The following is a 16246-nucleotide window of genomic DNA, read 5'->3' as shown; positions in this document are numbered from 1 at the left end:
ACGATAAACGGGTTGCACCGCTCAGGTCTGCAGGGGCCCCAGCAGAGGGCGCTCATGTTACACACAGTCCCAGTGGATACTCATTAGAATTAATTATAAACAATATTTAAACAACTGATATAGTAAAATAAGGACATTCTATGCCAAGTGATGGCAAGTGGGATCATTAACTCCGTTACACATGTGATTGTTTTTTTAAGACAGACTGTTAACTGAAGTACTTCAAACTGTTCTCTGCCACAAAGCTCCTCTACAGTCACAAGGAGGAGACTCATATGTCACATTACATTCATTTCTGAAGCTCTTCATTACAACTGTTTCTAATGAGTGAAAATAATCTGTGACTCCCTCTAGTGGATATTGTGTAGTATTCTTCCAAATGTTTTTGTACAGAGTTTTGGTGTTTCCTGTCACTGTGGGCTGCAGAGCACAGTAGTACACAGCAGAGTCTGTCACTGCAGCAGAGGAGATGTTCATGTTTATTTGGTTTTGCTCCACTTTAATCTTCAGTCCAGGGATTTGTTCGTTTCCTACTGTTCCAGAGGCAGAGTGTCAGATGAGGAACTCTGGTGGTTTTCCTGGATATTGTCGATACCAGAAGAAATAATCACTAGCTGTTAGTTTGGAATATGTGTAGGACAGAGTAACAGTGCTGTCTTCTAAACTGGACTCTTCATCCTTGACTGGAGTGAGTTCTTCACAGCTGACACCTAAAGGAAAAGATCACCGTTATTTCATGTTGTGAAAGACTCTAAAATAAATGAATCATTCAATAAATCTTTGTAATTAAATTCCATCATCATCAGAAACAACATACCTGTTATGATATACAGTAGAATAATAGTAGAGAAAGTTGTGTGCAGTGACAGCATGTTGAATAACATTTGTGTACTGAGTATGGAAGTTCCTCTCTTCTATAGTTCAGTAACAGCTTAGCTCCTCCCTCAATCTCTCCCTCTCGTTTTTTCTTCTCTCAGTTACACTTCGCAACAATTAACACAATACAATATATGTTCACATATTGACAGTAAAACAATGAAAACTGATGTTATGTTTAAAAATAATTTTATCTAAAGGCAGCATCAAGCAAATTGAAAATGAGAGGACCTGGGATTGAACCCTGTGGCACACCATTGTCTAATTGTAAATAAAATTCAAAAGATGAAGCAGATATATTACATGCACATATATAATTTTTGGAAAGTCATTAGAATATTGTGCTTTATTTTGTGTATATACACGGACGTAATTTGGGGGGGGACACAGGGGACATGTCCCCTGCAGTTTTTACCATCCAAAAACAAGTTACGCTATAGTAAACAGAGACACGTCAAGCACTAGTTGGAAAATGAATAACCGCGGGTTTTTGCGTTTTGTTTGGCACACAACACGACGAGTCGGAGAAAAGATGGACGCCTCCAGGAAAGTCGCTATAGTATAGTGATAATCTCATTTAGAGATGTTCCAATACCATTTTTTCCCTCCCGACACAGATTCCGATACTCGTGCTGTGGGTATCGGCCGATACCGAGTACCGATACCGATACCAGTGTGTTAAAAAAAAAAAGAAAAAATCATACTACGCCTGCATGATTGTGATACAGGGGCGGACTGGGACAATAATTCAGACCGGGAGTTTGATCCCATCCCAGGCCACCACCACCAGATTAATGCAAAACACCAAGAGTGAGTTAGGTTGGCGCCTACTGATGTAAGAGTGTAAAATAATAAAGCAAAGGCTCCACATGCGCCCACACACAGCTTTTTCTGTTTCTTTCCCCTACAAAATAAATGTTTCTGTTGTGCTGCAATAACCTGTACTCAAATCACATAAACTGAAATTTCTATTCTATTTCATTTACTACTACACTTTTAATGTGCAGGCTGCACATTAAAAGTGTAGTAGTAGATTAAATAAAGATGTAGATGTGTAGGTTTATTCTCTGTTACATTAAACAAGGAAACTTCAAACACACACAGAAATAAATTTGCAATATCCTTTGTTACAACTTAAAACATTTGTTTTATTAAGTCAGTTTGTATTAGTCAAAGTGGAACTAACCTCCTCTTGAAGCTGGTTGTGCTGGATAGGCTCTGGTTGTGTGTCTGTTGTCTCCACTAGTGTTTAATGTCTGACCTGCTCCCTTACTGACAAACATCAGTTATGTTACAGCACTTCGCTGATCTGTGGTCAGTGCTTTTAGCTTTTTAAGCCTCTCCCTCTCTGCTCCACCTTTCCTCTTGGGCTGTCGATCTCGCTCCATTTCCCAAGCATGTAGAACTACAGGTGAGGGAGGAGGTGTGTGTGTGTGTGTGTGTGTGTGTGTGTGTGTGTGTGTGTGTGTGTGTCTGCAGTGCTGTGACAGAGATCCTCAGATAAAGAGAGGAGGGGGTGTGTGTGTGTGCCCAACGTTGCTGCTCAGTCTGTGTGAGTTTCAGTGAGGCAGATACTCTAATGAGCCACACCACGGATTGTTTATTTCAAAATCAAGCGCGACCCGAACCGAGCCTTTGGTCCCGACCATTGGCATTGGCACCTTCTGTTTCAGATGTATAGACTTTACCTATCTACATCTGAGTGTGAGCATTTTCAGAGTTTCACTCCAACAACCGACGTTAGCTCACATTATGTTCTCTGTCGCTGAGAGTTTGATTGACAGCCTGGTGGTAACCTAGCAACTGCGAGTGAGCGCACATGGCTCATTTGAATATTTAAATTAGCCATGTGTTGATTGGTCAGACACGAAATCTCGGATGCTGACCAGCCAACTCTGCCACAGACTAAGCTGCAAGCTTTACCGCCATACAAAGCGAAACCATAGAAACAGTCATTGTTCTCTTGATCTGGGTACAAAAAGAACCGATTGCTGGTATCCACAGGCGCAGTTTTATGGAGAGAATTCTGTTTCTTTATTATTCAATCAAATAGAATAGATTTGAAACCATAAAAGAGATTTGAGAGCAAAAAAGAGATTTGAGAGCAAAAAAGAGTAAGTGGCAATCCAAAAACAATGTTTTTGAGATGGAAACAGAACAGGTTGCAATTGAAAAACAAATATGAGAGAACATATTTCTTCAACTTCAATCAAAACTAATGTTTGTAAGTAAAAACATACGACCATTTTGCTTATAAATCAGTCCTCTTTGCTTGCACGTTCTAAAGTTTTGCTTGCGAATTCAACTGCACTTGATGGGCGGGGCCTACGCTGGTGGACGAGAGAAGAGTTTCTATTGGTTGGTTTGACTGGCTACGTCTTCCTCATTACACCCACTTCTCCCTGTGCTGTGCTGCTTGGAGGTAGTCTGTTGCTCTTGAAATGTTTCCCATAAGTAATGAATTGCACTATATATCGTTGGCTACAGCCTGCCGTACATTCACAACAACAACAACAACAACAACAACAACAACACAAGTAATGAATGATAATGCCCTGCTGCTGCTAGCACACTGATCAGCAGCAACATGGTTGTCTGTGCTAGTCACGGCCTGAGCAGAGTAGCCTAATGAGTGAGTGAATTACAGGGAGGCGTTTACAACGTAAGGCTGTGATTTAAACATTTAGTGTTGCATGGTACTGGCGGTGCCAAAACGTCACGGTTCCTACACAACAGTACTACCGTGGATTACTAAACTACCGCTGAACGCGGGGCCAGTTTCCACTGTGTAGCGGGCTGCCGCCACTCCTCCCGGCTCCCGTTCTCTACAGCTGTTCTAATGTCAACAAACACACGTGGCGAATAATTTAACAAATTCATGCACATATTTCTAACCAGCCAGCATTACGGGTCTATACAGGAGCAGCTGCGTCAGACGGTCCGACTTAAATGACACTGAATGATGCTTCTGACCTCAGAGATGTACAATGTGTAGGCTATAGAAGAGAAACACAAATTTCAGCACCACTGATCTGTAATCAGACCAAAAGACATGTCCTGTGATTGTAATTATTCGCCACGTGTGTTTGTTGACATTAGAACAGCTGTAATTCACTCACTCATTAGGATACTCTGCTCAGGCCGTGACTAGCAGAGACAACCATGTTGCTGCTAATCAGTGTGCTTGCAGCAGCAGGGCATTATAATTCATTACTTGTGTTGTTGTTGTTGTTGTTGTTGTGAATGTACGGCAGGCTGTAGCCAACGATATATAGTGCAATTCATTACTTATGGGAAACGTTTCAAGAGCAACAGGCTTCTCCAAGCAGCACAGCACAGGGAGAAGTGGGTGTAATGCGGAAGACGTAGCCAGTCAAACCAACCAATAGAAACTCTTCTCTCGTCCACCAGCGTAGGCCCCGCCCATCAAGTGCAGTTGAATTCGCAAGCAAAACTTTAGAACGTGCAAGCAAAGAGGACTGATTTATAAGCAAAATGGTCGTATGTTTTCACTTACAAACATTAGTTTTGATTGAAGTTGAAGAAATATGTTCTCTCTTATTTTTTTTTCAGTTGCAACCTGTTCTGTTTCCATCTCAAAAACATTGTTTTTGGATTGCCACTTACTCTTTTTTGCTCTCAAATCTCTTTTTTGGTTTCAAATCTATTCTATTTGAATGAATAATAAAGGAACAGAATTCTCTCCATACCAGTTTCGATACTATGTTGTTTCGGTCGATACCTTACCATTATTACACAAAGACATAAACATCATATTACACAAACCTTTCATTTGCATTTTAAACTGAACTGAACTGACTGTTTCCAGTCAAACAGCTGGTTCTGTATCGTCTTTGACTGCCCTTAGCTGGTAGCTGTGTTCAGGTGCTCCTCCAGCACACTGTCAATGGAGGCAACAAAATCCACCAAGCCCGGGAAACTGCCGGGGTTGTCCGAGGAGTCCGAGTCAGTCTCGTCATGACCACGCAAGGCCAACTCAAAAGTCCCACAAAACTTCACACAGTCGCTAATTCTGGATAAAATGTGGCTGTTTTTATCCACCTCCTCATGATGTTTCCTCACCAATCCTGTGGTCGTCATCCAGCTGCGTAGTGATGTTCACCCTTCCTAATATAGCTAGCTTTACAGAGTTATCCATATGTGCCCTGGTGTTCTTGTGTTTCTTTACCTTCTCTGACAGGTGCTTCATATCTCTCACTCCGGTAACTGTCCATGCTGGATCTGTCCCCATAGTTTTAAAAAGCATGAGTGCACCCAGCTAGCCAAGCCTTCCCGGTGTACCGGCTACAGGAGAAGTTGCCGCCATATACTGCTTCCCTTTCTCTCTAGCCTGCTGTCTGATTGAGAGCTCAGGTTGATCTGGGCCCAGCTCCTTTACCCCAACTTTCTCCGACAAAGTTCTCCTCTCAAACGGGTCTTGGAGGAGAGATTTCACCGAGTTAGGGTTGGGTCTTGGAGGAGTAACACTCGCCATTGTCGTCTACTAAAAATGGCGCCCCTAGAGCCCGGTCCTTACTTTATCAGAGGCACGCTTGGGGCGATAAAATAATCACCCTTCTTGGATTCGATTTAAGGACGCTGATTGGCTAAATTTGATGTCATACATTCATATCTTAAATTAGCAATTGGCTTAACTGCTGCATAGACCCGCCTCCTGGGGGCGCTTTCTCTATCGGCCCAGAGCTTCAGACAGGCAGCATTGTGTACCAGCTGGAGGTGGGAAGGCTTTTGTCATTCTTGATGATTCTTTGATAACAGGAGTTACAAAAGGTTGCAGAGAGGATATAAAGGATGGATCACTTTTTCATGATTTGAAACAACACGGATCTGATTCATACTCCTGAATTCGAGACATTATTTCATAACAATGCAACTTAAATCAGCTCATAATGTTTAGTGTGTATGTTTAACATCAATGGACATCTATGTGTAGTTTAACTTCATCTGGGTGACAGAATTTACAGAGCAACTAAAAAGATCTCACATCTAGAGTCAATTGTAGGAAGATCTGGAACACGAGCACTTCAACCAACTGCCATACTGGATAATGTTTGAATCTACAATCACATATTGTTAGTAAAACAATAGTAAGCTATGTTGTGTTTGAAATTGTTTGATCAAAGAACAACATATAGACAAGGTTTTAAAAAATGAGAGAACCTATGATTGGACCCTGTGGCATACCAGAAGAAATCAACAGAGGGACTTCTTTCACAAATAAAAGAACAAAAGCAATCAAAGTCCGTGATGGCAGTCAGTTAATGGAGATACTTGAATCAAAATGTATTTGAGGTCAAACTGAGAAGGATCAGTGAAAATTTTAAGTTTTTATTTTATTGTTTGGCTGACGTTCTGTCTAAAACATTATGAAAGCCTTGAAAGAATTTTTTTTTTACTATTTTTATACATGTGCAGTTCATATTGTATTTATTTTTATATATGAGATAAAAAATCTCAGATCCACGGGTTGAACTAAACATTTTCACTATGGGGTATGATTCCCAGTTCATAGGTTTGTATGGCAGTGTGAAACTGTATCATCACATACTATTGAAGTTTAACAGTGTGTGACTACCTCTAGTGGATGTTGTGGAGTATTCTGTTGTCTTTGCTCCAAAGGTTTTGTACAGAGTTTTGGTGTTTCCTGTCACTGTGGGCTGCAGAGCACAGTAGTACACAGCAGAGTCAGACAGCTGAAGCTTCTGGATCTTCAGAGGAACTGACTTGTTCTTGATTGTTGCATTAAATCGGTCTTTCTTAAACTCAGCTGCATTGTCTGAAGAATCTGAGAAACATTTCAACATGTACTTTGGGGAATCATTTCCATCCTGTTTGTACCAGAATAAAGTAACTGAGTAACTGGTCTCAAATGTACATCCAAGTGTAACTGTCTCTCCTTCAGTAGCAATGACATCTCCTGGTGGCTGGGTCACACTGTCTTCTCCTTTACACTCTGGGGAAGAAGAGAACATGCAGAGGAAGAGATGAATCAATAAAGATGATCGATTAAAGGAAAACAATCAGTAGGTTTAAAGAGTTACATGTAGAATAGTTATCAGATTGAACCTTTCAGTTCTTTCTGACAAATGCCAGCAGAAATATTTTCTTTGTGCAACAAAATCACTAAATATGCAGCTCAGTAATATGTTAAACAGTTTTAAGAGGAAACAGGTTGTGCTTTCTATCTCACCAAAGAAAAGAGCAGCAAGAATAATCCACAGCCAATGTTCCATCTCTACAACAAGGTTTAAATCAACAGGAGAAACTAGCTGATGTTCAACATTCAGTGTGACAATTGTTCTCTTCACAGCAGCAGTTATTATTGACAGAATGGTTGAACACAGTGCAGAAGTAGTGCACCGCCTACTTGATAATGTCGCCCTCTAGTGGAGCTAAAAAGTTGAGTCCAACAGTGTGGAAAAAAGGCTTCCAGCAGCTTGTCAGTGTGTCAGCTTGTGTTTTTGTACAGAGACTGTGGGTTTGCTGTCACTGTGGGCCTCACAGCACAGTAGTACAGAGCAGAGTCTGTCACTGCAGCAGAGGAGATCTGCAGATCCATTTGGGTTTTATCCTCACTCACTGTAACTGACAGTCTAGAGACTGGGTTAGACATTAATGTTCCTGTTCCTGAGTGAGAGATGAGGAACTCTGGTGGTTTTCCTGGATATTGTCGATACCAGTAAAATTGATCTTGACCAGTTGCTTGTTTGTAGTATGTGTAGGACAGAGTAACAGTGCTGTCTTCTAAACTGGACTCTTGTTTCTTGACTGGAGTGAGTTCTTCACAGCTGACACCTAAAGGAAGACATAACTCTGTTATTTCATGTTGCAAAAGACTCTAAAAGGAATGAATCATTCCAGAAAATTTTGTAATTCAATTTTATCATCATCATGCAGAAACAACATACCTGTTATGATGTACAGTAGAGTAATAGTAGAGAAAGTTGTGTGCAGTGACAGCATGTTGAATAAAGGTAATGTTTCTGGTTTGTGTATTGAACTCTGCTGAATATGGAAGTTCCTCTCTCTTCTATAGTTCAGTAAAAGCTTAGCTCCTCCCTGAATCTCTCCATCTCCTCTTAGTTCTGTATTTTCTTCTCTCAGTTACCCTTCTTTCTGGTTAACAGACTGGTAGCAGCATTTTGATTTTGATTCTTTTATAACAGGAGTTACAGAAAGGTTGCAGTGATCTGAATCATTCTCCTGAATTAGAGTGACTACTGAACGTGGAATCATCTTTAACACAGAGCATCTCCGAGTTTATCAATAGTATCTATGGATAATTTTAGACTGTAAGTATAGTAACAAGTTGTATCTAAATACAAACTAACTATCTACATCAAATAACAGCAAGTTCAAAAATAAAGAAAATAAAAGTGCAGCTGTGTCATAACTTACATGAAATTCAAAAATAGATAGACCTGAATCCATAGCACTGACCTAAATAACCCTAAATAAAAACGCACCGTTAGCCTCGTACAAACACCGCCACATCGCAAGGTGCAAAAAAACCATCACACAATAGCAGAGGAGCTAATACTCCGGCAGCATTGGACATGGTCACAATCATAGGTGAGAAAAGTGCTGAGACACTGAATACTGTCCCTCTTTCCAGTGACACAATCGGGAGACGTATATTTGACATTTCAGACGACCTCCGAGAACAACTCACAGACAAACGTTAAAAATAAGTGATATTGTTGCAAATTTTGCACAAAAAAACAAATGTTAAAAAGTCATATATCTTTTGAAAAGGAATAAGCTGATGAAGCTGACAAGTGACCAGTGTTTATAGTTTAAAAAAGTTTTGAATGTTACTGTGTTAAGTCTATAAAAATGCACATCCCAGTGAATCATTTGCACTTTTTCTCTGTTTTGAGAATCACAGAGACTGAGCAGTCTTGTTTAAATGTTACAAATTAAGTTAATAAACTGAACTTGGAAATTGTTTTTAGTTGTTGCAGACGTTATCTCAGCTCATTTTATTAATCCATTTTGATAATCAGGTGATTGTATGCAGAATGCTGGTGCCAGCAACTCATACAGTGGTTTGTACCGATAAATAAATATTATCAGTTTCTCAATAGTATTAAAATTCAGGGGGGCGTGAGAAAACTTTATTTCCAATCAACTGTCTTTAATAAATGTCCATCTGAGTGACTCTACCTATATACACGTGCACTTTGTTTTATTTTTAAAGATATGAGATGAAAGTACAGAGTTGCTATATTACACCCATTTCCCTTTGATTTACAGCTATTGAACAGTTTTCCACAGTTTCTGAAACATAAATGTAGCATTTGTTGAAACGTGTTTATTGAGCTGACACTCTTATCCAGAACAGCTCACACTGTGGCAGCGTTGACAGCAGCATCTGTGGAACGATTCTGTCTGTATGGAAACCATAAGGGGTGTGTGTGTCATGACTATCCTTCCAAAACACTTCATCACAATTGGAGTGAGTGCAACAGGTCGTTAGACATTCAGACAGGTAACAGTGTCTTTCTATGGTAGGGGCACAATGGTGGTGGACTTGAAGCAGTTGGGGACCGCGGCCTGAGCGAGGGACAGGTTGTAGATGTCTGTTAACACCTCCGTCAGCTCTGATGAGCAAACCCTGAGTGCTCGCCCAGGGATGTTATCTGGGTCTGCTGCCTTCCGTCGGTTTGTTCTCCTCAGAGTGGAGCGCACCTCTACCGGTGACACAGACAGTGGTGTGTCCAGTATTCCCTCAGTGGCCAGAGTCTCTCCCTGTCGCCCGGATTTGAGGGCTTTGAAACGAGCGTAGAACTTGTTGAGCTCATCCGGTAGTGTGACTCTGCTGGTTAAGGCCCCCAAACTCTTCTGTTTGTAGTCTGGGATGACTTTAGATACATAATTCAGGTCACAAACGTGTATATATAAATTTGTTTCCATGGTGTCTTGTGTTTGAAGCATCATCCAGTTGGTTTGTCATTGATGTGGATTTGCTGCTCATGTGAATCCTCCCACAGTGTTTCATTAGCAGCTGTAACCACAGTGACTCTGATAAAACAGGAATTAGCAGAATCCATCTGATATGAAGCTGTGGTTTGAATACCACTTCCCTCCTCTTTGAAGAGTAGTCAGATATCTGTGTTCAGGTTTTTGTACAGCCTCTTCTACACTTTGTATCACTGTGTTTCTAGAGCACAGTAGTAGAGAGCTGTGTCTGCCAGGGTTAGTTTTCTGATGGTCAGGTCAGTTGATGATCTTGTTGTTTTAGATTCATATCGTTTATCTGGAATATATTCAGCACTACTATAGGATCTTGCTCCTTTATAGAGTATAAACTGAGGAGCCTGAAGGTCAGAATGTCTGTACCAGTGAAGGAGAATATAATCTGAAGTAGTCTGATATTGACATTTGAGTGTGACAGATTCTCCTTCTCTTCCACTGACTTTATCTCCTACAGGAGAGATTGTGTCTCCAGCTATTAGTCCTGGAAAAAGTGGAGAAAATGAAGCCATTAGACTAACATTGTTCATGAGGCTGAGAGGAGAGTGTACAGTGTTACTCTGTGGACAGAAACAGCTCAACTGTTGAGAGATTTCTGCTCTGAACTCCAGTTTCCATCAATCTTTAGAAAAGAATAAAAACATGTTGTGCTTTCTATCTTACCAAAGAAAAGAGCAGCAAGAATAATCCACAGCCAATGTTCCATCTCTACAACAAGGTTTAAATCAACAGGAGAAACTAGCTGATGTTCAACATTCAGTGTGACAATTGTTCTCTTCACAGCAGCAGTTATTATTGACAGAATGGTTGAACACAGTGCAGAAGTAGTGCACCGCCTACTTGATAATGTCGCCCTCTAGTGGAGCTAAAAAGTTGAGTCCAACAGTGTGGAAAAAAGGCTTCCAGCAGCTTGTCAGTGTGTCAGCTTGTGTTTTTGTACAGAGACTGTGGGTTTGCTGTCACTGTGGGCCTCACAGCACAGTAGTACAGAGCAGAGTCTGTCACTGCAGCAGAGGAGATCTGCAGATCCATTTGGGTTTTATCCTCACTCACTGTAACTGACAGTCTAGAGACTGGGTTAGACATTAATGTTCCTGTTCCTGAGTGAGAGATGAGGAACTGTGGTGGTTTTCCTGGATATTGTCGATACCAGAAGAAATATTCAGTAGTTGCTTTTCTGGAGTATTTGTAGGACAGAGTAACAGTGCTGTCTTCTAAACTGGACTCTTGTTTCTTGACTGCAGTGAGTTCTTCACAGCTGACACCTAAAGGAAGAGATAACTCTGTAACTTTATGATCTAAAGGTTTTTATCAATGAAGCTCTTTTAATGTTAATGATCTCACCTACCTCTTATTGTGAGCAGAAACAAAGTCACAAACAGACTGAAGTTCACTGACAGCATCTTAAAGATAAAGACAATCTGTCTGTTTTTTGGATGAAACACCACTGTGAAAGTTTCTGTCTTTTCTGTACTTGAGTCTCAGTTTCGCTCCTCCCTTAATCCCTCCCTCCTTCCTCTCACAACTCTGACAAATAGTGTGTTTGTCACTGCTGTGCTGCTGTTATTCACTAAATGCCATCATTTCCATCAGGTAACAAGTAGCTGATAAGGTCACACTGATTGACACTTTACAGCACGTGAAGGTCCTGACTGAGTTCAATCTTTAAACCTACTATAATTAACTTTTAACTGGTTATAAAACAGTCCATATTTAAGACTGACATATCTATATGATGAACATAAGCATACAAGACCTGCAGTGATTAGATTGATTCATTCTACATGTAAAATTGTTAATTCCTGCCACTGGGTCAGATTAAATCAGAGTTCAATTAAAATCATTTCAATGAAACTCTACTGCTTTTGTCCACAGGCGCCAACAGAGTCTACAAAGAATAAAATGTCCTTGTTACTTTAATCAGATGATAAACTACTCTTCAATTACAGTAGACACACATCCATTACTTATTAAACACTCAAACAGTGTTATTCACATGACACATAACTTGAATTGAATTGAAAATAAATCACCTACAATGTTGATTTTCAGCTCCAAAGAGGAAGATTGTTTGCTTCTTTCATATTCAGAAATACATTTTGTATGCTTTAAGTCAGCTGATAATGAAAGATAAGTGTCAAACATTATACCCAGACTATGAATGCTGAGTTTAACATCAACAGACAGCATATTTGCTCTCACCTGCTTTACAGGATTTTGTGGGAAATTAAAATCTAGATAAACTCAATTGTACGATGATCTGAAACACCAGCTCTTCACATGTTTTATACCATGGTCGGAGTGAATACTGGATTCTGATTGGCTGCTGGATGTCCATTAATTCCTGATGTAGGACACTTAACTGCCCCTCTGAACTTATTGATACTTTATATTAGTGATCCTCCCACATCCCATATGCTATTCAGCTCACTACTTCAGACTGCAACCGTCAGTCCACAGGACCTCTTGTTGGTGAAAATCTTGATTTGATTTGGGGACAATGACATGGCTGATAGCTAGCTAGGCTTGTGTTTAAACATACTGTCATGTTAAATTCAATGTTTGTTGACCGTACACAATGTTACTGAGAATCTTGCTATCATAATGTCAGCTCTCTGTCTCATAGCTGAGCCAAAGCGCTCTCTGAGTAGAGGGAACTAGAAATATCTTCAGTTTCCAAGTTGTATCTATGGTTCGTCCTATTTACTGGAGTAGTGAACATTGTTTTTGTTGCATCAGAACCTTATAGGTTGGTAATGATTCTTCCAGGTATTAGTCAAACCCTCAGGCGTTACCAGGGAAACACTAGGGCTTGTAAAATAATTTAGATTTTGATTCCAAACATGAAAATATAAAATACAGATTATTTTTCTTCATTGGAAAGTGACCATGGTATAAGTGGATTCATGCAGTTTGAGGTGTCCATTTTACAGAATGAATGGACATTGTGGACACACACATGGTCGATTAATTCCTGATAGTAGACACATTGTCAGACATTATCCTTTACATAAACCAGCCATTCAATCCCATACCATTGAAGTTTAACAGTGTGTGACTCCCTCTAGTGGATGTTGTGGAGTATTCTGTTGTCTTTGCTCCAAAGGTTTTTGTACAGAGTTTTGGTGTTTCCTGTCACTGTGGGCTGCAGAGCACAGTAGTACACAGCAGAGTCAGACAGCTGAAGCTTCTGGATCTTCAGAGGAACTGATGGTTTGTTGATTGCAGCATTAAATCTTTCCTTCGGGAAGTCAGCAGCATTATCTTCTGTTCCAAAAGTATCACGACGCAAAATATACACAGGAAAGTCATTGACTTCCTGTTTGTACCAGAACAAATATGCAGTTGTGGAAACACTGGTCTCAAATGTACATCCAAGTGTAACTGTCTCTCCTTCAGTAGCAATGACATCTTCGGGTGGCTGGGTCACTCTGTCTTCTCCTTTACACTCTGGGGAAGAAGAGAACATGCAGAGGAAGAGATGAATCAATAAAGATGATTGATTAAAGGAGAACAATCAGTAGGTTTAAAGAGTTACCTAGCCAGAGAGTCAGAATCAGGATGTTTCTCAGCCAGTGTTTCATGTCTGCAGTGAGAGGGGAGGAGAGAGAGGAAGAACATTGATACTCTGATGGATCTGGGCCTTCACATCATTGGTCCTTCCTCTTTATCATCTGTTGAGGAACTCTCAACATTTACATCTCATTTATATTCAGCAGTGAAATATCTCAGAAACTACTGAATGGATTGTCATGAGCTTTTATCCAGATATTCATGGTTCACAGAGGATGATGGATTCCCCTCAACTGAAGACACAGTTGAAGTTAATATGAGACTTCAACAGTGAGATCCAGTGGGTTTCTTCCAAAGTTTAAGACTTTTTAACATAAAATTGCCTCTGCACAAAAAGATTTAGATGGTATCTTTTTTTGTGTAACTCAGACTGCTGAATCATCATATTACCTTGAACTGAACTTTGGAATATATTTCTGTACAGAACGAGGACTATGGAGTTTGTCCCCCATCACTAGGATGGAATTCACATCAGGAAAATATATTTTAAAGACCAGGGTGAACAGGAGGAATGATTACAGAAAGAATCATGTTTTAATGTACATATGAACATGTGAATGTTGTTTTAAGACAGACTGTTAACTGAATAACTATTTATTTTATCACTGGATCTTATTATCAGTGTCCACTTGATGGGGCTGTTGTTCAGTAAAAGCAGAAGCTGGAGTGTGTAAATCTTCAGTGAGGAGCTGTCAGGTTTTTGTACAGAGTTTTGGTGTTTCCTGTCACTGTGGGCCTCACAGCACAGTAGTACACAGCAGAGTCTGTCACTGCAGCAGAGGAGATGTTCATATCTATTTGGTTTTGCTCCACTTTAATCTTCAGTCCAGGGATTTGTTCATTTACTACATTTCCTGAACCAGAGTGTGAGATGAGGAACTCTGGTGGTTTTCCTGGATATTGTCGATACCAGAAGAAATAATCACTACCAGTTGCTTGTTTGTTGTATGTGTAGGACAGAGTAACAGTGCTCTCTTCTAAACTGGACTCTTCATCCTTTACTGGAGTGAGTTCTTCACAGCTGACACCTAAAGGGAGAGATAACTCTGTCATTTCGTGTTGCAAAAGACTCTTTGTAATTCAATTTCATCATCACCATGCAGAAACAACATACCTGTTATGATGTACAGTAGAGTAATAGTAGAGAAAGTTGTGTGCAGTGACAGCATGTTGAATAAAGGTAATGTTTCTGGTTTGTGTATTGAACTCTGCTGAATATGGAAGTTCCTCTCTCTTCTATAGTTCAGTAACAGCTTAGCTCCTCCCTGAATCTCTCCCTCTCCTCTTAGATCTGTATTTTCTTCCTCCTGGTTAACAGACTGGTAGCAGCATTTTCTACCAGCTGGAGGTGGGAAGGCTTTTGTTTATTCTTTTATTACTGGAGTTACATGAGTGATTTAAAGGATGGATCACCTTTTTCAGGGTTTGTAAATATAAGAATTTTGTTCTTAAGTGGAGGAAATCATCATCACAGTACAATTTAAGTCTGTCAATGAAAAGGAAGCTCAGTGTCAAAAATTACATGGCCATGTGTAACATTAATGGAGAGTGCACTCAGATTTGATTTCAGACGTTTTTCAGAATTTTCAGGGCGAATCAACAAATCTCACTCAATTAATAGGTCTGGAACACCAACAGTTAATGAACCAGCTGCCATGACTACTGAATTTTTAAAATAATCATATAATGTATAAAAATAAAACTGATGTTGTCTTTAGAAATATTTTGATCTAAAGTAGATGTCGCAATCATAGATTTTAGCCCCCGAGTCATTAAATATTAAGTATCTGCTGATCCTTAATCTGATACTTGTATTGTGTTTAGATCATACAGTGCACATTACATATATGCTTGATAATTCAATTATTTTGCATTGCATTAAGAAACAAAAACGCCTGCATCAAAGCTGTTCCTTAATGTTTTTTGATGTTCTTTTACATAATAATGTATAAAATAAAAGACTATAATGTTTTTGGTCTTGTCCTGTCTGGAGGGAGTTTCTCTCTCCAGTGTTTGTTGCTTCAGTGCAGCTTTTACCTTTTATGCCTATCAGCGAAACATCTAGGAAGGAGGGCACCCACTTGATAACCCAGAGGATGCCATCACTCACTTGACCATCCACAGAGTCTTAGTAGTGTCTCAGGAATGCAGACGGTGTACGGGTCCCACCCACACATGGCTACCAAAAAGTTCAAAGAGGAATATACCCCTTGAGTCAGTGAGAGCGGGGCGGAAGATGACTCGTCTGCAGACAACCCGGGAACGAATACAGGAACGGAACAGACTACGAGAATGATGGTCAATCAGCATACCTGAGGCTCCAACAGCTACAGCAGGACACACTCTCAAGAGCTGCATATGTGGCTGGGAAAAGGTTACTTCCACCAAAGGCCTTAAAATACATCAAGGCATAAAAAGGTGCCTGAAGAAGGGTCAACAGGGAACTCGCATCGACAGCTACTTTCTCAGAAGCAGGTCGAGTCAGTCGACTGAAGTTCAGCAGCAGGACACAAACCAAAGTCTGCAGGACATCAACATCCCTGTCCCTCAGGAGGAAGAACCAGGCACAGAAGAGCAACCTGAACCCAACCCATCATGACCTGCAACAGAGAAGAAGATCCAGGGGCAAATGCCATTAGTCAAATGGCCAAAATCCTGTGATAAGACACAAGGAAGGAGGTCAACACTGATCTCTGCAACATCCTAGAAGGGATCAGAGGCACCACCATCAAGAAGTTGGGGAAAATGGGGGATCTAATCTACGCCTATGGAGTAGAAATGTTCGGAGTGGTCTAAAGCA

General features: G+C 40.3%; 2 gene segments (V, D, J or C); both read right to left on the bottom strand.

The window, feature by feature from the left end:
- Window positions 1-12653: 12653 nt before the first annotated feature.
- LOC127350483 (T cell receptor alpha variable 3-like) overlaps window positions 12654-16246 on the bottom strand; it is a 51828-nt gene continuing 48235 nt past the window's right edge. The window contains 2 exon segments of the V gene segment in view: window positions 12654-13323; window positions 13412-13459. Of these exon segments, the coding sequence occupies window positions 13317-13323; window positions 13412-13459 (55 nt within the window).
- On the bottom strand, window positions 13946-15030 carry LOC127350484 (T cell receptor alpha variable 3-like). The segment is given in 2 exon segments: window positions 13946-14474; window positions 14561-15030. Coding segments are annotated over 2 exon segments (405 nt in total).

Source organism: Dicentrarchus labrax, unplaced genomic scaffold, assembly GCF_905237075.1.
Source record: "Dicentrarchus labrax unplaced genomic scaffold, dlabrax2021, whole genome shotgun sequence".
NCBI classification, from domain to species: domain Eukaryota; kingdom Metazoa; phylum Chordata; class Actinopteri; family Moronidae; genus Dicentrarchus; species Dicentrarchus labrax.
The sequence above is the reverse complement of the archived record's forward strand: the minus strand, read 5'-3'. Positions and strand labels throughout refer to the sequence as shown.